The sequence below is a fragment of the Agelaius tricolor genome, unplaced genomic scaffold (genome assembly GCF_023055355.1).
Source record: "Agelaius tricolor isolate 1412-34295 unplaced genomic scaffold, bAgeTri1.0.p SCAF_34, whole genome shotgun sequence".
NCBI classification, from domain to species: Eukaryota; Metazoa; Chordata; class Aves; order Passeriformes; family Icteridae; genus Agelaius; species Agelaius tricolor.
In genome coordinates, this window is record NW_027269294.1 from 1,561,532 (window position 1) to 1,588,253 (window position 26,722).

General features: G+C 44.3%; 1 protein-coding gene across 2 annotated transcripts in view; it reads left to right on the top strand.

Annotated features, from left to right (window-relative positions):
- The first annotated feature begins 14,004 nt into the window (after positions 1 to 14,004).
- Positions 14,005 to 26,722, top strand: part of MAML3 (mastermind like transcriptional coactivator 3) — a 229,147-nt gene continuing 216,429 nt past the window's right edge. For both annotated transcript variants that reach the window (XM_071452371.1, XM_071452372.1), the window contains exon 1: positions 14,005 to 15,905. In XM_071452371.1, the coding sequence (XP_071308472.1) occupies positions 15,465 to 15,905 (441 nt within the window). In that variant the 5' untranslated portion in view covers positions 14,005 to 15,464. The remainder of the gene's footprint in view (positions 15,906 to 26,722) is intronic.

Consider the following 26,722-nt stretch of genomic DNA (forward strand, 5'->3'; position numbering starts at 1 on the left):
GCAGAAGTCAGATGAGCTTGCTCCTCCCAGCAGGTCAAGATTAGAATTTTGAGGTCCATCCTTGAAGGTGGCCAATTGGAAATTTGCATTCATCTTCAGGAATACTAATAGGGAATTAATTTTCAGAGGTTATCAGAAATTGAATTGAAAAGGCAGAACAAAGAAGTAGCCAGTCCAGGTGTGTATCTGTGCCCACACGGCCTCCCCTGCTACTTCACACTTTGCTCACACGCCTCAGGACACCATCGAGGTTTAGCATGAACTTTGGTGACTGGCAGCTGTGCTTTTGCTGTTTAGAAAATAAAAGTCCTGCAGTGCCAGTGAAGTTGACAGGAGCCAGCATTCAGGCAGGGCGCTGATCTGCAGCTCCTGTCCCTGCGGGATGCACAGCCCCCGGCACAGCGCTCTGCGGGCAGCCAGGGAGGGAGGGAGCGGCTCGGGAAGGTCACTCCGAGCAGCACCCGATCTAGGCAGGGAGGCCTTTTGTCCTTTAAACAGATGGATTTCGGGCAGGGAGGCTGAACTAGCCAGTCCTCAGAGTATCTCTGAAGGCCATCCTGGAGGTGAACTTTGCTGTGTGAAAGCCTTGAAGGTTTCTTATTGAGAAACATGTTGTCGTGAGTGGAGCATTTAGAGGTCTGTGATGGCGAGGTGGGTTTAACCAAACTTAGGCCATTGCTTCCTAGGAATGTTGCTCTCTCTTTAACTTGTGCTGCCATGGAGTAGGAACGTCCTTGTGGGTGTCCCTGTGGCAAAGCCCGTGGGTTCCCAGACCCTGGGGCATCCCGGGGCTGGGCCTAGCTCAGGGCAGGGCGCTGCTCCTTGCCCTGCTCTCCGCAGCCCTTGGCAGCTGCTTGTAATGACACACGGCAATGCTTGGCTGCAGATCCGCCGCTCCCGAGGGCTCTCCGGAGATGGAGAGAGTAAAAAACGGTGGCACAGAGCGAAGGGGAGGGGGAAAGCCTGATTATTCCCCATTTAAACTAGCTGCCCTGTTAAATCATTACATATTTCTGAAAGTCCCTTGATAGATGGAGCTCCTAAATGAAATCAGATGAAGGAAGGACCACATTCAGATGCCAAGAACTCATGCCACAAAAGATTAAAACTTCTGAAACAAAAAAACACCCTCTAAAACTCTCTGGAAAGATATTTGTTATTTATTTTGCTACTCTCTACCAAAAAAAAAAAAAATAGGCTAATTTATCTCTTTTGGAAAGAAAAAATTACATTGAGCTAACATATTGCAATGACTATTTTTGGTCTTACCATTTAAAATTATGGAGTTATAAATAGAGCAGTGTAAAATGCTGCTATTTTGGTTCTCACTGGGGTTCACACAATCATTTGCTTTGCTTTCTATCATTGGATTAAACCCTCCACTCAGTGCTGTTTCTTCTTTGAATACAGAGGATTCATCATTTTTTGATTTTTAAACAGCCAAATCAATTTGTATTTGAGATTTTTTTGCTGACACTAGACCTTAAGCTATCTATTGTTTTTACATCACCTCAAGTTTGCCAAAAGAATTGCAAAAGTTCCAATGAAGGTGGCTCGGTGAAGGTGCTGGTTTTGCAGTGAAACCCAGAATGAGGCACATTTTGTCTGGCAGTGGACATTGTAACAAAAGCTCTGGTTATAAGGGTCAGAACATTTGTAATGGAAGTGGCCAGTGAATCCTAAATAGCAACAGAATATATTGCTATGAAATGGGTCTACCTAGAGGGGGAAAATAGTATCCCACTCATGATAGAAAAGCAGCAGCTCACTTGGAGCTATTCTCAGATGTTAGAGTCATTCACCCACTCCCTGGTGTGTGGTGGCATCCCTCCAGATTTTGGCCTCTCCAGGCAAGTGTGATTTTTGTTTGTACCAGATGAAGCAGCCCAGGTGCATAGAGAAAAGGTGGGCAAAGCTACCCACTGTGTGAGATTATATTTAGGGGTGCAGCAGAACTGTGACTTGCATATGCTTGAGATTTTGTCTTTTTCTCAGATGTGACAAACTTCTTGAGGCCATCCAGGTGAGTTATCCTCCATCACCAAGGGTTGCCTAGTCACGTCAGCAGCTCTTTCAAGCAATGGCTGTGCTGGGTGTGGATCCTCCGTGTTTGTAGGGAAGTACAGCTAAGCTTGGGACTGGGGGGTGGCTCAGGGTTGTGATGGCTGCTTTACTACCAGAGTACAGTGGAGGATATTACAACTGGGATGCTCTGGACAGGCTTCTCAGGTGAACTTTGCTGTTTGAAAGCCTTAAAGGCTTCTTATTGAGAGCATGTAATTGTGAATTGAGCATTTAGAGGTCTGTGATGGGGAGGTGGGTTTAACCAAACTTAGGCCATTGCTTCCTTCTGTCTCTCACTTCACACAAGTGTGTAAGAAAGAGTATTAGGTACCTTTAATGGACCAAAGTCTACTTTAATTTACCCACTCTAAATACACGTATTTTTTACATATGGTAAAGGAGTAACCTCACAGCTTTCAGTAGAATTACCCCAGAGAATCCCACCTCCAATGCCTCTCCCAAGTGTCTCCAGATGTTTGTTAAGGTTTTCCTAGATCCTGGCTCCTACTTACCCAAACCAAGAACTTGTTGCTATTCCCATCTTACTAGGCATTAGGTTTCTGTGGAAATCAGGCTGTAGAGGGGAAAAGCTGATACCAACATAAAGACAAGATTTGGTCAAGACCTAGGAAAACTCTTGCACTTTATATCTCATTGGGTTACCTGCACAGATGGGAGGGAAATAGGGATCTGTAGCTCATAAACCTGTGTTTACTCAGGTGAATAAACAGCCTAGTTGTTGGAGACCAAGAACTGCACCTTCACATCAGAGCAACACAGCTTATTTTATGGCAGGACTTATCTCAGGCATGTAGTATCATAGACTGTTTGACCCGGGGACATTGCCTTTGGTGGGACTTTTGCCTTGAAAAACTTGTTATATTTAATAACATTTCCCAGACAGTTAAACATTCAAAGGTACCTTTATTAGCTATACATTGCTCAGAAAAACACCTGACACTACAAAACCTCTTTGGCACCTGACAGCTTAAAAAGCAGATGGATTTTTTTTTTCTCAGCTTAAAATTAAGACGCTCATGGACTAAAATTTCTAGTAGAACGCATTCTTAAGAGCAGCTTTTAAACCTGTACAAATAAGGAGTAAATGGGAGCAGTCACAGTTTTTTAAATGTAGGAACAGTATGGATGCTGACAGAGGTTTATAGGGTTTGGAGATGAATTACTATTTCTTTGCGTCAGGCATTAATGAAATAATTTGAAGATATAAGAGAAGTTCTGCTCTTAATGGTGGGAGAAGATGATACTGCTGAAATGGTCTGAACTTAGTTTATACAATACTTCTTTTATTAAAAATATCTGTTAAAGACATCTGCTGGAAGTCTGTAACACTGATTTAATAGGGAGAAAAATTAACAAAGTTCTTTAGCAATTCTGTCTTCACTGTAATATTATGAACTTTTAAAAGAGGGTTTATGTGTGCTGCATAATTAACTGAAGCTCTGCTCATTGAAATCATGCCCACAAAACTTGTTTTTTCTTGAGATCGTGCTAGGTTTTTAAAACAAATACTTAAAATTACACAAGAGAATGAATATACTTTCACTTTCTTTAGGATGTTTAAAGGCAATCAGGGCAGGCAGAGAAATATTTCTAAACACCTATTCTCTCACAGTATGTGACCTCTCTAGCAGTGTTGTAGTGCAACAAAAAAATTACCAGCTTCCTCCACTAATTCATTACTAGAGAAGGAAAATCACCTCCGAAGTGACTGAATTACAACCTGTAATAAAACACCCAGCACTTTATACTGGCTTTGTCAGGGCTGAAAGATATGTCTTTAGTCATGAGAGAGACTGGGGGCAGGCAAAGGTGGGAATGGCAAAGATCATGGTCTGGAAGAAAAGCTTCCTTACAGGAATTAAATGCTGAGTTTAAATGAATCCCATTGTTGCCTAACTGTAGATGACATTGTGGAGTTGTTATTTTTTTTCCCGAACATAAATGATAACGATTAAAGTAATAAAACAGTTGGTATTTTATCACTCTAAATTTGGAGAGGCCTCATGTTTTCCACACTTGTAGCCTTGATGAATCTTTAGGCAGTTCTGCCAGTGATAAAAGGAATAACTCACCACTGCCAGAGAATTTGGCTGTTCCATCAGTGACATGAGATAATTCCGTGCTGGTTGCTGCAGTTTCTTCGTGTACATTTTGACTGAAGAGTGATAACTCAGGCAATGAGTTATTTGGCATCAGCCTCCAAGACAGTCTTTTTTCTTCTTATAAATCCTGCAGCACCTTTCAGCCACCCATTTTTAAATAAGACTGTAGTGGGTAAGGTTCTAATGTCAAAGGATGGTTAAAATAGATTTGCTGCCATTCCTCTTTGTTTAATTTTTCTTTTTTTGTAAAATTACATTTCCTGAAGTGGTATTGGGAAAGTGAGAGGTGAACTGAAAGACTGCCTTTATTTTACAACCTAGCAGTGTGACAGGGCATTTCTTTCCTCGTGGTAGTGACACTGTTTCTTCCTAAGGGAGGACCACATTGTCCAAGAATCCAGAGGGGGAAAGTACACTAACACCAGCCTGACTTTTCTACAATGGAAAAATTGTGAGAGATTGTGCAAGGAGGCAGGTGGTTGTACTGTAAATTTGGTAAACAACAGGTAGAATTATGCCGTGAAACGGACAGGTTTGCACATTTGGATTTTTTTCAGTTCTATCCAAGTATTTGGATGGAAACAGCAAGAGTTTCCTTGCTCTAGATTTCCTAGAGTTTTATTTGGAGCATTCCCCACATAACAGGATGACTGAGGAGTGTTAAACACAATCTGAAGAGCTGCAAAGGTGATGGGTGCTTGGGACATCACTTTCTGAGCATCTTTTACTCTTTTTAGTGAAGTAAATCAGTTAAATCATACAGAAATAGTTGCAGCTTATATTTCTATTAAGCCAATCAATCTCTTGTGTTTCTCTATCTTTTTTTCACTTTGGCTCTTTATTTTTAGACAAAGCAGTGACTCAAAACTATAGGTGAGTTTTACAGTATTTACACCACAGGCTCCAAGTTAGAATCCATATCCTTTTAAGGCAGATGTTGTTTAACCCAATGTAAGGATGCAGTTCCTTTTTGAAGGTGTATCTGCAACCATCTGCATCAGGCATGTCTTGATTTATATCACCTTTTGTCAGTCCCATTTACACCTTGAAATGACAGTGCATCGTGTGGTTGCTTTCAAAGGATTCTAAGGCTCTACAAAGTTTAGCATTTGTCAAAGAAAATAACAATTATACATAAGGAGAAAAACTCATCACAAAGCATTTGTATGTACAGAGTCAAAAGGCTCCTCACTGGCCTGGGGTAGCTCAGTGAGTGTCACCTGGGTTAATTTTGGATGGGAGGTTCCTCTTAGTCACCCAAAGCAACTGAGAACAGGGTTGACAGATGAGGGGTTGCCATTCTTCGCTTTTCTCTCACTCTTCTTTTAATCCTTTTCTAGTTTTTTTCACTTTCATGTGTATTTTTAGGTTTTTATTTGTATTTTTTATTGTTCAGGTTGGGCTCCCTCATGAAAAAGAAGCACTTGCACTCTTCCTCACTGTCTTGGGAACAGGCTGATTACTTTTTGATTCCAAGCAGCACCGTGGAATTCATGGTAACAGGTGGGACAATCCTGATGGCCTTGGCAAACTGCAGGGCATGTTTGAGATCCAGAGCCACCTGCTATACTCAGGGGCAGTCCTGAGAGCTCTTCTGGTGCAGAAGTAGAGTCCTCCCTGTCCTCCTGCACTGGCCTTGGTGTTTGCAGAGCTGTTTCTCTCACGTATTTTCACTCCTCTCTGTGGCTGCAGTTGTGCAGGGTTTGTGGTTTCCCTTTCCTTCCTAAACACATGAGCCCAAAGGCATTGCCACCATCACTGATGAGCTCAGCCTTGGCCACTGGTGGGGCCATCTTGAAGCTGCTTGGCATTGACTCCATCAGACACAGGGGAACCTTCTGGCAGCTTGTCACAGAAGCCACCACTGTAGCCCTCCCCTTCTACCAAAATCTGGACACACAAAGCCAGCACAAAGAAATCAGGGAATTTATCCTTCCAGAGTCCTTTGGGGGTATTCAGAGAACTTGGCAGAGACTGTCTCTAAAACTGAAATACCTGGAAGGTGTAATGGTACAAAAAGCAGGTGAATCCAGATGAGAAGGATTTACCCATGAATTCTAAGAAAACTCAGGGATGAAATATCTGCTAAAAGCAGCATGTAACATGTCTCTTCACTGTTCCTCAGCACATGAAAATCAGGTGTCAAACGTGATGTCCATCATTAAGAATGGTTCAAGGGTATCCAGCAACTTAAAACTGACATCTGTTCCAGGTGAATGACTAGATAATGTAAGAGAGAGAATTAGCATCTACCTGAGTAAATATTATCAGTGAGATTTAATAAAGCTCTCAGAGTTCTTCTAATGGGGTCAGAGAGATATAAATGAGGATCATCTGACTGATACAGTCAACTCAGGTTTTTAAAAGACATCTGACAGAACTTTTTAATTAAGGTGTTTTAGGAAAATCAAGCAACACAAAACAGTCACTGGCATAAGAAGGAAGGTGCTGAAATGGATAAGAATATGATTTAAAAAATGGGATCATAAGATAGACCATCACTGGATGGAAGAAAATGGTCAGTTCTTGCACAGGAGGGAGAGCACAGGCAGAATTCCATACTATTCCATATATTCTCAAATGTCCTGAAGAAGGGAGGTTATCAGCAAGGTGACAAGGCTTTGCTGCCTATAGGAGGTTATGCAAGGCAGTGAGGATGAGGAAGACTGCACAGCCTACAGCAAGATTAACTGTAGAAAAAGCAAGGTGCAATTCAGTAGAGATAATTGTGGATTGGTACATTTGGGCAAGAATAATCCTATCCTCACATCTTGGATAATTTCTAAGCTGACCCAAAGGTCTTCAGGAACAAGACCTTTGCATTATGGTAAAAACCCTGTAAAAATCCAGGGTTCTGGTCCATTTCTCTAGGACAGGATACAGAACTGAAATTATTTGGAGATGACCAAGGATGGTCAGAGGTATATTGTGATTGCCATTACAATGTGCAAGGAACCCATCCATTGAATATCCATTAAACATGAGGGGTGAAGGTGAGAAGGGGTTTGCAACACTGAGAGCTCTGGAGAAAAGCAGAGTGGGATTCACTTTTTCCTGGCTCTTCTAATGCAAGCATGAAGGCTATTGGAAGACAGTAAGATCTTCATTCAAAACAAACCAGAGGAAGTGGATCTGTGGTGGTACTCCTTAAATGACTTCCTGGGTCAAGGAATTTGTAAAGAGGCACAGGGAGACTGGAAAAAAACTTTGGAAGAGATGCTGTAGAGTCCACTAACTAGATAAATCACATAATCTGACCTGAAAATATTTGAAGGCTGTGAGGCAGGGTGTCCTCACACTGTTCTGTTTTTTCCTGAATGTCCACTCCCATGGCTACTGTTATGAAAATTTAGGAACTTTAAGAACCTAATCCACCACTTTGTTCCGTGGAAAAATCAATTACTCTGGTGTCCTTAGTGACAAATTTGTCTTACCAGTTCCTAAAGCTTTCAATGATGGAGACTCAATGGCCTCCTAAGTAATCTATGTAAGTCTCACTATTCATACTATGAGAAGGATTTTTTCCCTGTCTAACTGGAATCTAATCAGCTGTTGTTTTCTGCAAACCCTTAGCTGCAAGCCTGAGCTAAGACTGGAGGTGTCCTAGACTTGTGAAGAATGTTTTCCAGTAACTTCCATGACTCTGGAAATAGCCTGAACACAGGCTTGGTTTTTAATGTAGCTCACAGTTACTTGTTTTTTAGCTTGGTTAACATGACCGAGCGTGGTCAGGGATTATTTCTATATCCTTTTACTGTTTTTCTTGTTATTCTAATGTCTTATCTCTTTAGCATCTTCTGGCTTCAGGTAAGCTTTCCCTGAGCAGTACTTTATAAACACAGCATGTTTTGAGCTAGCTGCAGCAAAACCTATTTGAAAGGTGTGTCTACAGAAAAAGTGGAACCAAAAGATTTCTTTTAAAATATTACTGAAAACCAGCATGTAGTATTTTCTTTCCTGGAAGGTCTCATTCTGGTTTTGCCTGTAATTCACTGAACTGTATGTGTTTGAGATGAAATGTTTGCACTTTCTTACATGATGCTGCTCAGTTCAAGCAAACTCTGCTTCTTGCAAATGATCATTAATTGCATTTCCCATTCTCCAGGGACCTGATTTGACAACAGGGTTCTGCCTGGCAGAAATGCTAAGCACCTACAGACTCAACTGAAGTTGATGTGGGCTGCTTTTATAAAACATGGTGTGCTCTGAGTTGTGTAAGCCTTTATGAAAAATCAGCTCATTTAGGGCATTTAGCAAAACCTCTTAAGCTTCATTTCCTTGTGCTCGGTCTCCACTCTCCAATGAAGGAACATTGTCTTCTCACGTGCCATCAATTGTGGAAATCAGTTTGTTGGTACCAGTTAAACATTGGAGCAGGAGTGATAGCCATTCTTAGGAGATGAATGTCTGTGAGCAGGGCTTAAATTAATGAAAACCCATGAGGTGATATGAGGATCTAACAAGGGAAAAAAAATTATTAAATATGCTCCTCACTGGTGAACACTGAGATTCTTTGTACAGAATAAAACAAACATCCTGTGGAAAACCAGTGTGTAACAATGCATTTGGAGACTTCATGGTGCTGTGGATTGTGCAAGGATTGCACAAGTGCTTTGATTTTGGTGGTTTTAAACTCATTGCAAGGCTACAAGCTCAGTGATGGACTTTCAATACAGGTTTGCAAATGTACGTGATATAGAGGTTTATTTGTAGGTTGGAAAGTCTAGCAGTTTGAATGAAACAACGCTGTTGTCAGTCAGCACATTGGCCCAGGGAAGAAAATACTGTATTTCTTTTTCTTGAAGACGGAGCTTACAAAAAATTACCACTATGGAAAATTACCCTTTATTCCTACTTCCCTGTAATTTAAGAATTTGTAAAAGTGTTCCTATTTGAATGTTGAACTCGATTGGTTATGCCAAGGATTGCAGAACAATTTTCAGTTTCCCATATGGAGGAGCAAGAATGATAGTTTTCAGTAGCTTCAGTCTGTCTCCTGGCTCAAAAAATTCAAAGTGATCATGTTCACATTGGAAGTCTAATAAATGGCTGGTATCTATACAGGAATTGCCTTGGAGAAAAAAAAAAATTAAAAAAAAAAATCCCCTGACTGCTTCCTCATTACCAAAGCTGGGCATTTGATTTCAGTGGTAGGGGATTTTGTGCTTGTTGCCCTGTGAATTCAGGCTATTCATTTGAAATGAGGCAGTCATTACTGAGAAGCAGTGGGCTACTCAGTTTAAGAATGACTTGAAGTTTTAAGAAATTTAAGTTTCTTAATGTATATTTCTGGTGAAAGCTTCAAGGATCTTCGAGAATCGTCTCTCTGAGATTTTTCCTAGTGTCTTTTCTTGTCAGCATCCTCTCCACTCCCCTGCCTCCCTCAGTTACTCTCTTGAGATCAGTGTGACAGATCAAAGGCTGAGATGGGGCCTGTGCCTGAGTGATGACTTTGCTTTCCCCTCCAAGCTCTCTGCTAGCTGCCTTCATGGGTGTCTCCTACAGCTCTTAGCATCAAAACTAGACCTTCAAATTAACAGAAGGACATAACTGTGGCATATCAGAATTCATTCTATGAGTTCTTCCTCAACTGAGATGTATGGTAATAATACTCACCTGACAGGGTAGTGTGTGGACAACAATGCCCATTCATGGCATTTACTTTTCTTCTTTGTGTTCTTATTGTGGCATATCTGTAATCAGAACAGGACGGAACAAGTCCACATTTTGCATTCCTTCCCCATATTTTTCCAGTCCTCATTCAGCAGAGTGCTTAGGTGCGTGTGTATCTCAATCCATTTGCCTGTCCTGTTATAATAACTGCTGAATTGGGGTTTCAGTATTGGTCACAACTGGAAAGATTATGTAAAAATTCTGATTTGGATTCCCCATGTTCTACAGCTTGACGTGTACAAGCTGGAAAATTTGTCTTGAGGGTGTTTTGGTTTTGTATGTATTTTCACAGAGTGATCACTCCAGTTCCTGCAGTGCCTCTGAATCTCTGCCTTTTGCAATTTGAACTTGCTTTCTTTGTTCCTTCCCCTTCCTCCCTTTATTGTTTTGTCCTTATGTTCCTCTGAAGCTTTGATGACTTTTTCCTTAACTATTTAGAGCAACTTTTTTTTGCTCCAGACTCAGTTCATCCCTTGAAGAATCCCTACGTTTCTGGATGTTCTAACAGCTGTAGCTTGTACCCACCCCAACTGTCATGAGAATTTTTGCCATGCTGTAGTGGGATTTCACACATACATTCATTCATGGAGGTTGTGGGGTTTTTAGATTTCAGTGGACCCTCAATATACAGCTTTGCTTTTACTGTTCTCCAAATGACATTATTATTATTATTATTATTATTATTATTATTATTATTATTAGGCGATGGATGCATTAGGCAACATGCACTTCAGTAGCTTGTGGTAGCAACAGAAGCACATTTGATTTGCTGTTAGGTAGCACTGTGTCCAAGAGAACCTTCAGCAGAAGTCCTCTGAAACCCTCTTCAATATATAAGAAAGCTGCTCCTTGCAGACCCAGCAAGTTCAAAGTTACTCAGTGAACACACGGTGTGGCTGCCCTAGGTTTGCCTTCCAGCAGACGCCCATTTCACCATGTGATTTAGACATAAACCATTTAATTCTAGTAGGAGCTTTCAGAAAGGTTTTTAATAAAAAACTTTTTAATAAAAAACCTGCCCAGGCGGCCACTCTGAAGGTTAATCTCTTGCCCAGGATGGTTGGCAACTTGCTGTCACAATGATTGGAGTTTCCAAGCTGACTGGCAGTGCCAGGCACTGAAGTGTGGTTTCTAATAGAGTGGGACCCCCATTTGTCTGAGCTCACAGTGGTATTTTTCATGTTGCCCATCCCCTGAATAACTGTCTAGCTCAGTTGACCAACTGCAGTGCTCTGCAAAGGCATATTTAATGTATTTTTATGGAGCCCCTCCCACTAATATGACTAGCTAGATTATCTGTAAGGCTGTGCTTGTTCTGAAACCACTATTGATTAAATGCTGAGATGAATTTTTTTTTAGAAGCTGTCATTGGAACATGCTTAGACTGCACTTGCTGTCAGCTTAACAGTCATGTTTCTGTGTCTTCCTCTAAATTCCTCTCCCAGCTGGGCTCTTTCATATCTTAGCATTAAAATAGTTCCTTCCTAATTAGACAGATCTCTGTCACGATAATCATCTCGAGAACGTATGCTGTATTTTCATACTGCGTTATCTTTTCACAGATCAGGCCTGTTTTATCATTTTTCAAACTCCTAAGTCACTGAATAGATCTCTCACCAGGCAATCATCTCCTGGAGCTGGTAATTAGTGTCCTGTCAGCTGATACCAGTAGGCATTACTGTTCATCTGCTGCCATCAGCAAGTTCATCTTAGATCATTTTGAATTCTGGTAGATTTGATTCCTTTCAAATTCCACTTGGGAAGGTGGTATTCCAAAGCTGATGTGCAAACAGGGGAAAAAAGGTTATAGAGCAAATAGACACATTTGTGAGTGCAAAGGGAATTTCCACAGAAGAGGTGTTTGTTGGTAAGTCCAGGGTCACAAAAGTAAGAGCACACACAATCATGAGTGAGTCTGTGACTGTGTCTGACTACAGAACAGAGCTGTGTGCTCAAGGCTGTGAAGAGCATCTGTTTTAATGACAATAATCAGTAGTCAGAACAAAATTGAGATCTCTCTATTTCTTGTATTGCTCGGGCTATAATACAAGGAATTTGTTTCTTGCTTTTGTTTTTTCAGTCTCAGAGACTTAGCAGAAGTGTTGTCCTTCTCAAAAATTGGATTTAAATAGTTCACTAAATAGCTTATTTTACTTTAGCTTTTTAGAAGCTGGTAATTGTTTATGTAAGTGTCCTTAAAAGAAATGATGCAAAAATCAACTGTGAAATCTTATCTCTATTATGCTATTTTACCATTGCCACTCAATACTTGGCTTAAAAGAAAAACCTTCCACGAGAAGAAAATTTTTAGTTAGCTCTTAGGTGCTGGAAAGTAACAGAGGACAACTGCCATTGTTTAATGAAATGAAAATTCTGATTCCATTGATTGTCTTTAGATATAGGAAGGGAGTGCCTTATCTTATAAAAGATTGTTCTGTAGAATAATACAAGAATCACCACTGTGCTGTTAAAATGACTGGGGAAATAAATATATATTTGTTCAGCTTTGCTTTAACTTCAGCCAATAAAAAAAATCTTTTAGTCAGAACCAAATGGGTTCTGAATGTATTCAGACGGAGGGGTTTTATTGGGGGAGTTCTGTGTTTTGTTTCTTCCTTTCTTTGGTTGGTCGGTATTTTATTTCCACAAAACTGGTGATTTGTTTGCAAAATTTCTGACACCAAGCACTGGTTACTCCGACATTTCTTTTACTCAAATCATCACCCTTGGGCCGTGCAGCCTGGCAGAACCAAGGTACGTAGCCGAGAGATGAAAAAATTCCTACATTTTTAACACAGCTTACACTTAAAAATGACCACGTTGACAGCTGCCAAAGTGATATGCTGGGAGTTAAGGTGTGTTTGTGTGACTTCGTAGAGACTGACAAATGCTATTAATTGCAGCCGTAGGAAAGAAGACAACTTGTGTAAAATGCACGGGAAAAGCAGCCTGTAAGAAGACCGCTGCTTTTACACGTGTTTTCTGCCCGGTGGGTGTAATAAACGCTTCCTTTGCTGGACTCGAGTGCTCCGCACACGAGCTGCGGGCTGCAGGGGGCACTGCTGAGGAATCCAAAAAGCGCTGGCTCCAGGGTAAACCTTCTGCACAGCCCTCTCCCTCCCTGGCCTCATCACAGTTTCCATTATTTATTATTATTATTATTATTATTATTATTATTATTATTATTATTATTATTATTATTATTATTATTATTATTATTATATTATTATTATATTATTATTATTATTATTATTATTATTATTATTATTATTATTATTATTATTATTATTATTATATATTGTAATTATAATTGTTAGTCCTGAAATTCCTTCCCCTCCTTCTTTTTTCCTCCTCTTTCTATTCTTACATCGAATCTTAACTATTCAGTCACCAGAGAAATTCAGTTACTAGAGAAATTACAACACATTCCCCCTACCCCGTCTTCAAATTAAGAGAGTCAATTACAAATCTCTGTAATTGACTCAGGACTGCAGTTTCCCCACGTTCTTACGCTGCTTCTGAGCAGAGCTGTAATTTCCCCGTGCTGGTTCCGTGATAATGTAGTAAGTATTCAATGATCATGAAGAACTTCAAGTGAATTCACTGTGGTTCTCAAACTGATACCACAGAAAAGTTTTCTTTTCTGGGGAGAATATCTGTTTGTTAATCCCAGCGTAGGACAGGTACTAATTGCTATTTTTATTTGTCCACTATTATGTTCCATCTCAACACAGTCATGAATTGTGGCAATAGGCATGAAATCAACCCCAAATTTCATACTGCTGAGCACTTAAATAAGACAAAGAGTGCTCTTTATTACTGTATCTTAGAAATAGTATCCTATGCTAATCTGCAACGGCAAAGATGAAGATGGTTTAAATCAGATTACATTACCAATGCATGAGTTGCCAATTTTCGTTAAATCAGCTGCATGTTAGAGAACACGGGTGTCTCTCTGAGATAATTCTGTTCTATACAGATGTATTAAAAAACTGGAAGTGCATTTCTCACAGGGCTAGATAGAAAATAACACTCAACGACAATTGTGGGCGCAATAGCTTTGTCTGCAAAACGGAATAAAACTAGCTTCCCGGGAGGTTATTCTTGCTGCATTAATCACCCGCGCTCTGCATGGAGGCAGCCGCCGTTCGCTCGGACAAGCGCTGCTGCTGCCCGGCGTGTCGTGTTTCTCGTGTTGTTTAAAATAGAAAGTTCAGCCCCGTGCCGGGGAGGCGCAGGGCTCGGCGCTCCGCTCCCATCCATTATGCAACAGTTGCCGCGGGAGGGGAAGGCGGCACACGCCGCTCGCCCGCGGGCTCCGCCAGGCCCCGCCGCTGCCCTGGCCCTCGCTGCGGCCGCCGCCGGGCCCCGAGCGCCGGCCGGGAGGCTCCGCCCGCGCCCGCGGTGCGGGGAGGCCGCGGGGCCGGCAGGTGTCGGGCCCCGCTCGCTGCCGCCCGCCCCGCGCCGCCGCCGCCGCCGCTGGGGAAGCGCCATGTCCGCTCCTGGCGGGCCGCGTCCGTGCCGGGTTTTGCACCTTGTCCCCGGGCCTGCCTCACGGCCCGGAGGAGCCGCCGCCGCCGCCGCTGCGGTGTTTGCTGAGCGCTCCTGTCCTGGTATCACTCCGCTGGCATGGAGGAGGAGGAGGTGGAGGAGGAGAGCATTTGATCATTGTGATGGTGGCAGGAGGAGCAGCAGCCGGCACGACAGAGCAAAGCGCTAGGCTGTATCAGCTCCGCGTTTGGCAGAGACTTCAGAGCGCTACTTTTTTTTTTTTTTTCTTTTTTTTTTTCTTTTTTTTTTTTTTTCCTCTCCAGCTCGGTCCGGATTGTTCATGTGTTTACTTCCCCCAGCCCGAGGATTTGCTATTTAGGTTCCTGTTGAAATGCAACTGAGCAGCCAAAGTACTTTGCGAACACGGTGCGGCATAAACACCAAAACTTTTTTCTAGAAGGAAAATACAATAAGCAAGCGGCTTTTTGCCTGTCTTTTGATGCCGTGGAGTGCGAGTGAGTGTGCCGTGTGTACCCAGCGTGTGCCTGTGCTTGGATGTGTGTGTGCGAACGTGCGTGTGAACGGGTGTGTATGTGTGTGCATGTGGAGGGGCGCGTGTTTCTCCTTATCCATGGGGAGAGAAGGCTTTTGGCAAAATCTCCGGAAATCTCATGGAATCTGTTTTGAAATAATGGATTATAAAAAAGAAAGAGGAGGAAAGGAACTGGTCTGATATCTCCTGGAGTTTGCTAACCCGAACTGCTGCTGCTTAGTTTGTTGTGCTTTTTGTGTGCGTGTCTCTGTGTGTGTGTGTGTGTGTGTGTGTGTTTGTGTGTGTTGGTTGTGTTGCTGGCGATAACCTTTTAGCACCTTCTCTATTTCCCTCCCCCCTTCCCTCTCTCTTTTTAATGTTTTGGAGCTTCTCGAGAGGGATTGGCTGGGGGAAAAGAGAAACATTTGCTTGGGATCGCTGTTTCCCTGATACATGATGGTGCCCCTTCCCCCCCCCCTCGCCGGTTCTCTAAAAAGTATCCCATCAGGACCCCAGAGGAGACTGTATGTGTGAAGTGTAGGATAAAAAGTTCTTCCAAAATAGTGTGCACGGGGACGAGGATGGGGGATTTCGCAGCCCCCGCTGCCGCCGCGAATGGCAGCAGTATTTGCATCAACAATAACCTGAAGAGCAGCCTCAGCGGGGCCGGTGTCGGGGTTAGCAGCTCTCCCCACGGCCCTCCTGCCGCCGCTCCCGGTAACAATACCGCCGGTAGCGGCGGCATTCCCAAGCACAGCACGGTGGTGGAGCGGCTGAGGCAGCGCATCGAGGGCTGCCGGCGGCACCATGTCAACTGCGAGAGCAGGTACCAGCAAGCCCAGGCGGAGCAGCTGGAGCTGGAGCGCAGGGACACGGTGAGCCTCTACCAGCGGACCCTGGAGCAGAGGGCCAAGAAAACGGGCACCGGCGGCAGCAGCATCAGCAAGCAACAGCACCAGAGCAAACAGCAGCAAGATGCTGAGCCCGCCACGGCGGAGCAGAGGAACCACACGCTGATCATGGTAAGGGGATGCGGCCCGGGGGCGCAGGGGTGGCCGGTCCGCTCCGCGTCGCTGGCCGGGATGAGCTGCAGGTCGGCCCCGTAGCTTGTCAAGGGGGAACGGGGCTCGGCTCAACTTTGGCAGGGTCTCTGGCGGGACGCTTCGCAACTTCTCGCCAGCTGGGGTGGAGGGAGCGGAGAATTTATTTTTTTTTTCCCCGGTCCCCTTCTGAAGGGTAGAAGTGCTCTGGGCTAAGGGGGAAGGAGCGGTGCCAGGCGTGCGCCTTGCCGAGAGCCGGGGGAGGGTTTTTTGTGTGTGTGTGTGTGTGTCTGTGTGTTTGGCCACGGCTGCTCCGTGCGGGGGGCTGGCCGCCTTTAAATCCCGCCGCGGAGGGAGGCGCACGGTGACTCCGCAGGCTGCGCTGCCGGCTGCAGGAAAAGTTGGGCAGGTTTCTCGCTTGGGCTGCCCCGGCGTGCAGCAGCCCGGCTCCCCACGCGAGCTGAATCGCTTCCCAAAGTTTTCTCGGGATTTAAGGAGCTTAGCGAGGAGAGGAGGGGGGGGAAGGGGCGGGGGCTGAGCCGGTAGAAGCGTAGCGGCAAGTAGGAAGCGGAGTTTCCCACTGCCAGGCTGCGCCGATGAATAATCAGAGGTGTGGGGGGAGCCGGGCCCTGCGCTCCGGCCGAGCCTCCTTTACGGCCGCTTCTGCGGGGCCGCTGCTGGTGCTCGTCCCGGCAGACGGGGGCAGGCGGGCGGCTCAGCCGCGGGGCACATGCCTCTGTGTGTGTGTGTGTGTCCTGACGTGTCCCCGCGGCGGGGCGGGGGCGCCCGGGCTCGGGGGCGGGCACCGGGCAGCAGCGGGGCGCTCCCGTCGGCCGGGGCACAATGGGCGGCGGGAGGAGGGAGGTGCGATGGCAGCGTGCGCTTTACAAGGCCCGCACGTCCCTCCCTGTCGCCGCCCTGCGCGGAGGCGCGGCCGGGCGGGAGGGTCCGGCGGGGCGGCAGCTGCCGCCGGCCTCCGGGGGAGGGCTCTGTGACAAAGCGGCCGGGTGGCGGGGCTGCCTCTCGCCCTCCCCCTCTCCGCGCCTCTTGTGTTTCTCCGGGGCCGCGCCGAGCCTGCCCAACCCCGGCCGCGAGTGCCGGGCAGCGCTTCCCCGGCGGGCGGGCAGCACCGCCCCGCCGCCCGCAGCCCCGCTCCCCGACGGCGGCGATCGCTTCGGGAGCGGCGAACAAAAGCTCAGCGCCGAGCGCTGCCCCCGCCTCCCCGGCTGGGAGCGCGGCGTCTCCCGGCGAGGCCGGCGGGAGGCGGGGATGCGCAGGGAGCGGGGCCGGGCGGCCCGCACAAAGCGGCGGGCGGGGGCGGCGGAGTGCGTGCGGTGCCCTTGGCCAACGGGAAGCAGAAGGACCTCGCTGGCATCTTGCTGCTTTCCTGATGTCAGCAGCGAGGCACAACCGTGCTTCTCGTCCCTCTCTCTGGCGCTCTTCCTCAGCAGCGGGGCTTTTAAACACGCGCCTCATCGCGTACTCGGCCTCGGCTTGCGCCTATCCCGGGGCAGGAACGGAGTCACTCCCTAAGCCCCGGCAGCAGGGACCGTGTTTTCGTCACCCGGCTGTCCTCAAATCCCTTTTCGCACCTCCTGTGTTTTCCACAAGGTACAGGAGAGGGGCTGGACGCTCAGGGGACACTCTCAGGGTGGTTTCCGTGTCAGCGGTGCGATGTGCTGTGTGCCCGTCCAGCTCCAGAGCGCTCCGGCTGCTTTCGGGCCTCGGCTGGCGGCGGGCTGTCCTCTCCCCTTATTCCCAAGCCCCGGCGCTGAGGCATTAAAGGCACGATTTTTTGATAAGCGGGTAATTGGTCTTCCCGTAAAGGTGTGGGACAGAAAGCCAAAGCTATAATGTGAAAGTTGGAAAAAGGAAAAAATAAAAGGAGGAAGGGCAGTTTCAGCTCTCACTGTTACTAGATCCTTTCTGGCTGGGACATTTGAGGAGCTAAGAGGAGCCTAATTAAGAGGTAGTTTATTATGAAATTTATCATAACTCAATTCCTGGGCTATGATCTTCATGTTATTTGAATATACTCAATGTGCCCGATGCCTTTAATCTTAAAAACATAAATTCTACTGCCTTATTACAAAAAAAGACCCATTTCCGTTTGGTTTTTTTTTTAATACACAAATGTTGCCAAAAAAATCTAGAGACATCATCTGCTTTGTTTCACTTGTAAAGTGTTAATTATGATTTTTGACTAATGTCTGAGGACACTGGGGAGCATCCATGGGAACATGAAAGCAGTACTTAAAACCCAAGGGATTATTCTTTTTTAAGCAGTTGAAAATTATTTTCTTTTAGACATTTATGCTTTTTGCAGTAAAACCAAATGCAAACTTCCAAACTTCTTCGTTTCTAGCCATCATACCAGTATGGTAAGTTTAAGTGCTTATGTACACCATAATTTTTATTTAACTGCAGTGTAAACTTTTACACTGGAACAGTCTGCTGAGAATCTGTTACTACTTGACTCTTCTTTTTACACAAAAATCATTATTAGATTTTTCACTCATATTATTAAACTGCATGATTTTGAAAAGAAGCTGTTTGGATTAAATGACAAGAAACCCAATGAGGACAGCAAGAAATGCTTTTTCTATTTTTTTTTTTTTTTAATAAAAGCAAATTAAAGGAAAATATAATCTCCGTGTGTGTGTATGTGTCCTCCAAACTGAGAGATGCTGAGAAGGGAGGGGAGGTGTGCTTAATCCAGGCAGCGAGTCACCCCACAAACCCTCCCAGAAGCTCCCAGGTACTGACACAAGCTGGGTAAAAACCCCAAAAACGGCTTTAGAACACGATTATTTAAAGACATGCACTCTTATTGTCTTCACTGGATGGAGCACAAGTTTGTGCAGTGATTCTTGTGACCTCCCCCACAATTTGCTCCCTCCCTCCCTCCCTGCCCGAGTTCAGGGAAGGCTCTGTGCAGTTTGCGCTGTTCAGGATTCCCTGTCAGCTGACAAGAGGTTATCAGTGGGAGCCTTTTGTCCAAGTGCAGCGTGGGAGCATCGGCTGGGCTCTATTTCATGAGCTGCTGATCTACCCTGAGTCTGCATCTTGTTGGAGAGAAAGGTTTCACTTGCTGAATTTTGAAATACCTGCATTTATAAGTACCTCAGCCTTTTCTGTTGAGGAGAACAGTGGGTTATTACAGAACTAGTTTGCTCATACACAGGCATGGACTGGGGTGTGCACAGAAATTAAAATAGTTTATAAATGTCTTTGTGGACCTTTCCCCCTTCCCCAGTTCAACCCGGCACAAACCAAAGTTGTTTTCTGTGATTTTGGGTTGGATTATTAAAATGCTGTACCAGCCTGGCTTTCAGAGGAAGTACTGGGAAAATTTGCAATTCATCCAAAACTCTGCTGTTCATCTTTGGATCGGTTCCAGGAAATATCAACACATTATATCAGTTCTTTGGTTCTTTGTGAACTATTCTGCTTTCTTGTTTGCTTCTTTCGGTGCAAGAGTCTTCTTGGCTCTGCATCCATGTTATGTGTGGGGTTCAGAGGTTGTAGGTGTGTGTATACACATACATTATATAGAGAATAAATCATATATTTAGTATATAATAGCCAAATACATAATAATAACTGCAAATTATATCACTTATTTTTCTGATCCCTGTGACTGTTGTTCTTACCATGCATTCTGTGTCCAGTGGCATGTGTAATTATCACACTGGTCTTCCAGTACACATTTGTTTACATCTGAGCTCTTTTGTAAACTATAAAGAGGCTGGAGCTACTTTTTCCTATTTTAAGGCCCTTCAAGACTTTTTTTTTTTTTTTTAATTTAGCATTGTTGTGGGTTTGATAGTCACTGTCTTACTCTCTGTTTCCTTCTCTAAACCCAGTACTTAGGAAATTGTGTGTTAAACACCTAAACTTAAAATGTTATTTAGATCAGAGGAACTAGTGACAGAAGTCAAATAACCTATTAGATCATCTGTTCCACTGCTGAAGTAGGCTATGCCAATTCAGAATTAGTTAAAGTCAGAGAAAACACGGCTGGAAACATCAGTATTTTCCAGTCCTGCTCTTTACCCCTTCTGGGCTAAGGCCCTGCCTTCCAGGAGTTAAGGATCACACTGCACTTGAACCTGAGGGAAGGAAAATGGGCAGGCCACTCCTTTCAGCTTTCTCTGTGCAGGCACAGAATGACATGTCCAGAATTACACAAATCTGGTTCTATGTCTTCCTTGTTGGTAGATATTCCACCACAGAGAAGTCGTTCCTTCCTCCACCTGAGTCTCTTATTTTTCTTGAAAAAGGTGTCCAGAGTGAAAAGTGGAACATCTTCATTTGTCTTAGTGATTCATGGATGATGCCAGTACTGGCACTGAGTGCCACAGAATGTTGTCAGGCTTGTGAGGGGTTTGTTAAAGCTTACACCTGCTGCATTTCATATGTACTTGTGCATGTGTTCACAAACCTGAGCACATTTCTTGTGTTCTTTCTTGTGTAATATTGTTATTCAACTTTACAGATGTTTTAGGAAAAGTCTATTGCTCTGGCATTGCGAAGTTGGAAGAGGAAGATAATTTTTTAGATATTTTGTTTTGTTTTCCACAAGAAGTCAAATACTTGTAGCCCTTACTCATGCCTGATGACTAAGTAGGATTAAGCATCTCTTCAGTTAATAAGCTATGTCTGATCTTGCTCACACAGGGGTAAAGTCAGTAGTAAATACACAACAGGGATGATACCAGAATTAAATCCCAGGCCAGCAGTGCTCTTTCTCTTTCGTAAGCATCATAGAAGGAGTCATTGTGTAATCCTTTTTATTTTCCTTTTCCTCTAAGGGTGGATCTCTGTGTCTTTCTTACTCCACAGGCCTCTCCCATTTGTTTTCTCCTTTTCATACCAACTGGGGCTCGATGCGCCTGTGTGAGTACTGTCCTTAGGACAAGGAGTTTTTGTGCTGACCTCCTTTTGCAGCTAGTCAGCACAATAGGTTTCAGTTTAGCAAACTGAAAGGAATGAAGAGACTCTTCACTTCAAGCACTGCTAGCCTCTGATGACCTTTAATGCTCTGATGGAAAGTGTGTCCCTTCCAAAGACAGTGGCTCGGGTTATTACAAGCTGGAGCTGGAGCAGGGCAAGTTGTATTTTGACATAGGGTATCCAGTGGTAGTGAAATCTCAGCTTCAAGTTGACCCAAACAGAAAGTGTTGAAAGTCCTGCAGTGAAATTCTAGGCATTGTTAAGTTCAGGAAGAGCAGCTTTGTCTGGAACACGTCAAAAATATTGGCATGTGATTGTGTTAGGACAATTGGTTGTGCTTAGATTAAGCTCAGTTTACAGTAACTTGCCCTGAAGCTTGAGGCCTCACAAATGGCCTCACAAGCTGGTGTGAGCCGAGCTGCCAGCGCTGAGGAAGCCTTTCTCCTCTTTGCTCTCCTGTGGGGCCGTGTCGCTGCCTTTGCTGAGGCGGCTCTGGCTTGGGCAGCCCCGTGTTCCCCGGGCAGGGTGAGGGCAGACACGCTCCTTGCCTTTCCATCATTACCACATCTTAATCCTCTCGTGAAATCCAGCCCTTCTCCCAGGCTAAACATCTGGGAGCTCTTAGTTCAGCCGTGCTTACCTGGTGGCACACACTGAACCTCAGCTGAGTCACACCTGGTGTCGGCGCACAGCTCTGCTCCTGAGCACAGCCACTGAAACGGGGCCAGCTGTGGGGAGCACAGGAGCCAGGGCTCATTTTTTATTGAAACACTTGCATGTCTAAGACATTTGGTTGCATATCACTGCAGAATGTATAATTCATGTGGGAGATGTGCTGGAATTAGCAGAGGTTTAAGAACAGGCCTGACAGCCAGTAGCTGCTGCCTGGAGCCCTCCAGGTGTGCTGTTTTGTGAATTGAAATGTGAGGGACAGCCCTGTAGGGGGATACAGGGTGGGTAAATGATGAAGATGGTAGAGAATGAAATCTTATCCCCCAACGAGCTGCAGCTGAACCAATTACTGAAGATCAGGAGCAGGTGTGATGTTAACAGGCCACACCTGTGGCCAATAAGAGCAGTGGTATAAAAGAGTGGATTGGGGGGATCTGGAGTTATTTGGCTGCTGCAAGGCCCCGGGACACTCAGTGCTTGGAGGAGCTGCCTGCGAGGAGCATCGATGAGGTAGGAAACTCTGATGATATGGGATCCTTGTGCTATCGTGATAAGAAAATGCTTGATATGTAAGGTAACACAGCCTCTGAGTGGAGTTGCCAACCTGTGATCAGTCTGGGATCTTACAGGCTGTTCAGATAAGCAGCATGCTTGTACGTTCAGTGGCCATTTGGGAGCCTTAACAATCTGGAATATATATTTTCCTAGTTTGTCTAAGCTGGTGAGTGACAGAGTCATGTAACTTTGGTTGCTCTTTTGCTTTGCTGTTACTTGTTTTAGTTTCCCAATGTTTGTAGCTTAAAAGTCCTACAAACTGCTCCTGTTTGCTTTCTGAGTAGTTGAAACTCAGTTTGTAGGGCTTAAGGGAAAATGTCTTTTGAAGCTTGCAGTAGTTAATAAGCTTGCAGCTGCTGAAATTCTGTAGCTTACAGGAAGAGCTGCCTTCTTTCAAGACTTCCCTCTTTCAGACTGATTTTGTTTGCCTCCACAGGCCATTAGAATTGGTGAGGAGATAAGAATAATTCATTGTTTTGCTGACCTAAAGGGAAGTGTGTCCACCCATAGGAACTTTGCATTTTCTAGAAGTTTGTGGAAGTGCTAAAGCTAATGCTGCAGTGCTGTTGGCAGCACAGATGATCTATTGCTGTTTGCTTGCTGTCAGTTCTTCACAACCACAGCTCACAGAGAGCAGGAAAGAGGTTTGAATTTATGACTTTCAGAATAACTAAGGGAATAAACAGAAAGATCAACAGGTCAAGTATTTATTTTTCCCTTTTTTTTTTTTGTTTTTATGACTTTGTGTAAGGGTTTCATGCAGGGCTCTGTAGTGCCTTACAAGTTCTCAGCTCCCATCACCTGAAGCTTGGTGGAGTTGTGCTTTCACTGATGGAAGGTGGGGCTGTGCCTCTTCCCCCTTCCTGTCTACACTTTTCTGTTTCTTCCCTACATCACTTTTACCATGTGCCATACAGTAACACTTCAGGTCTAATGGAACAAATCAACTTCATTTTCCTCTGCTCTTGAGATTCAGAGGAACAATTGTTCAGTGCTGCAGTGAAGGTGGAGTTTTCCTGCATCGTCTTTATAATGCTTGTGGAAATCCTGGGCCAATTCAGGAAGTCCTTGGGTATTGTGTATTTTGGAAAAGAGCAGAGAATTGGTTTCTAACCTTAGTCTGACCCTGGGCAGCATCACAACCAAGAAGCCAGGATGCCTATGTATGTGTGTTTGTACCTGTATTTACACACTGGTTTTTAACTGTACTCCAAGGCAAGGTCAAGGGATTTATGGTCAGTTTTGGTGGTGAAAGATATTGTAATAGTCCAACAAATTTAAGGGTCACTGATACATACCCATTTTCTGTATTTGCATTCTCTTTCTTTTAGCTCATGTCTAATTTTCTGTGATGTTCTGGCACTTCTGGATTGTGTTTCATCTAAAGGAGGAAGGAAGGTGGCTATGGCAAAGGAGATTGTAGGAGAGTTCTGAAAAGTATAAGAGTTGTTGAATCATCTAAGATAATTCCTTCCATTGAGGAGGATAGATCAGCACTTTGCCAAAAAAGAAATTGTTGTGTTGCCTGCCCATTCTGTTTATGCAGAATATTGTATTGAGACTCGCTAGCATCTGCAGAAGTGACTTTAAATCTGTTTGCCTCACCTCACACTGGTTGCCTTTGGGCTGCTGAATGGGTTGTTCCATTTCAGTGGTGATCTGTGCTGCTGTTCCTTTTTGTCTTCAGAACTGGTTGCTGTTGTTCTGATTTCTCTGCATTGCATTCTGGTGCACAACTGGAGGGAAAACTGCTGTTGACAGTAAATAACCAATTTTTAACAGTGTTTTTGGCAAGCAGTGTTGCTATTGATTATAGATGTTTTAGTTGTCATCAAAGCAGGTAATGTGGCTTTGAAGGCCTTAGTGGGCTTGTGCAGAAGACTGTAGGTTTCTGTAACTGAGTGGGGGTCACGATGTTTGAAACCGACTGAAGCGCTCTGGTATGTAACCCATGGCTGAATATGAAGCAGTGGTTTAAAGTAGTCTGTAGGCCCTTCTATTATTGCGTGTTTCTGGGCTGAGCTTGCAGCCTTGGCCTTCCAGTAAAAGTAGAGATGTGATGCTGAGGTTGCAGTGCTCTCTCTTTTTCCCCTCCCCACCTAATTCATGCCAGGTAGTTTGTACACTGAAAGCTTTAAAGGCTGGATTGCTGCAATTTTGAAAAATTTCTGCAGAGGATTTGACTTCACTTTTATTTCGCCCCATAGGATTTTCCTGGAGGTTATTTTTTCTAACCCGTTTTAATATGTATTCTATATCATGTAAAACAAACCAAAAAAATCCCATTTTTTTTTTTCTTCCCCACTGTTTCATTTACAACAAAACAAAACCATTTTATGGTCACAGAAAGGTTTACTGCCCTTGTCAGTAACACTTGTGCTGTGGACAATGTCAGCAATGGGTAAGGGGAATGAAGACTTGTGAATGTAGAACAGAAAAAATGAAATTAATTTTGTCTATTTTTGAAAATTTCATGTATCGTAGTGGTCAAGTGTCCATTTACTTAGAGCCAGACAGGGGTTCTAGGAGGTTAGGCATGGACTGTGTTCTTTTCCACTTAATGGTGTCCTCACATGGTCCTGCCTTGGGGTTAATTAGATGGAGCAGCTGGAGCCAATTCATGTTTTGCTGCCATGGAGCAGGGTGGTCTCAGGGCTGCAGTCCTACACCCATCCAGTGTGCCCGTGGCCCCAGTGTAGGAGGGGAATGAGCTCTGCAGGAGGAGCACAGGGGGTTTTTAGTGTCAAGTGAAGGCACACAGTGCCCCACAGGGAAGATGGACTGGAGGAAAGGGGAGGCAGAAGGTCCCATGTAGTTGGCTTTAAACTTGAGCTATCAAGTTGATCAGCATTTGAAAATGTCTCCTGTCATTCTGCAGCTGCTGTCCTTCACAGCTCTGCCAAGACAGCAGTTTTCCTCCCAGGATTCATGCAGGGAGATCCAGCTGTGCATTTCCATGGGCCAACCCCTTCTGGATATTAGGAAAAGCTTCACGCTGCCCAGTGGAGTGCTGGAGTTGACATCCCTTGACATATGTAGGAAATGTAGATGTGGCACTTAAGGTTTAGTGGTGGGCTTGGCCAGTGCTGGCTGAATGGTCGGACTCATGATCCTCAGGGTCCTTTCCAGCCCTCCAGCTGCAAGCCTGGTGGTTGTGGTGCATGGCTGGAGTTCATTTGGGAGTGAAATCCTTGGACAGTTTATGGACCATCAGGCAGAACATTATTGGAAGGGCCTTCAGGAGCACTGCTGTAGTGACCCTTAAGGGCAAGGGCATGATCCAAAGTGTAAAGGATGATAAAGAGAGTCTCTTTTCAATTCCATCTAGTCCAAAGAAGACATCAGCTGGCCACAGCCTAGATTTGTATCAGGTAGGTGGAAACTGGCCTTCCTGTGAGGAAAGAAAAAGGGATGAGGATTGTGTTCTTGTTTTTTTGTTTGCTGGTTTCCTTCTGGAAATTGATCTACTTGGTCTCTTGATAAAAGAAGGGAAAAAATAGTTCTGCTTGATCTTTGCAGTGTGATGATTGCATTTTTGTTTTGGCTGCTCAATGTGTTGTGGTCATTTTAATTCCATGTAGGACAATAACTGGGTTAAGCCATTATGAAAGGCCCACATAAAAAGTTATCACCCTTGTGATGTCTTGCCTTGCAGATGGAACTTGAGGTAACACTGAAGCAGGGGGCTGTGTCCAAGACAGACACTCACATGTAGTTCTATTTTCCTCTATCTGAATCCAAATCTGGGCAATATGATAATAATTGTACAATTAGTGATTAAAAAGTTCAGTGTGTTGGGTTTTTTTTTTGGGGGGGGGGGTATTTTTTTGCTTATTTTTGACCTACCTTTTCAGATGTGTTATTTGAGAATTAGTTCATTTGCTAGAATCCAAGCTGTTAGCACAATAGGTAGATAAAAGCATTAGCAATATTGGTATTTCTAGTGCAGTGTGTTCCCTGTGTTTTCACTAGTGACTTATCTCCTGTGGGTGGTGACTGCATGGTGCAGATGTGTCACAAAGCCAAGTCAAGGGTTTATGGGAGCAGCTTTGGACTTGCTGGCTTGTCCCTAAATCTAATGGCAGGAGCAAATGGTTCTGCCTGTCTGAAACAACAGTAGAACATGTAACAAATTTTGACCAAAGTACTTCACCTCATGGGCTTTTTTCCTACTTTTACAGTATGGCTTTTCTTTTTTTTTTTTAAGAGATGATTTTCTAAGATTTTCATCTTTAAACTTAGACACTTGTAAATGTAGAAAGATAACTGATAACTGAGGCCAGTAAGTGAAAAACAATGCCTGAGTCATATGCACTGGGCTCTGTGAGAAATGTAGCACAAACAGACTCATAAAATATCTCATCCTTTTCAGTGATGCTTTTTGTTTATAAATACATGGTTCTTATATGATTCAAGATTTAGTATTTAAACTGAGGATGAAATGTCTTTCTTATTGTAAAGGGAAAAAACTCAATGCCTACAGTTGTACAAAACTTCTATTAAAGTGATGTCAGGCATATTTTGTAACATTAGACCCCCATATTTTTTCCACGTGTGCATTTCCAATACGCGTTTTTGCAAGGGTTAATTTCATAGGATATATTTCTTGCCTTTTA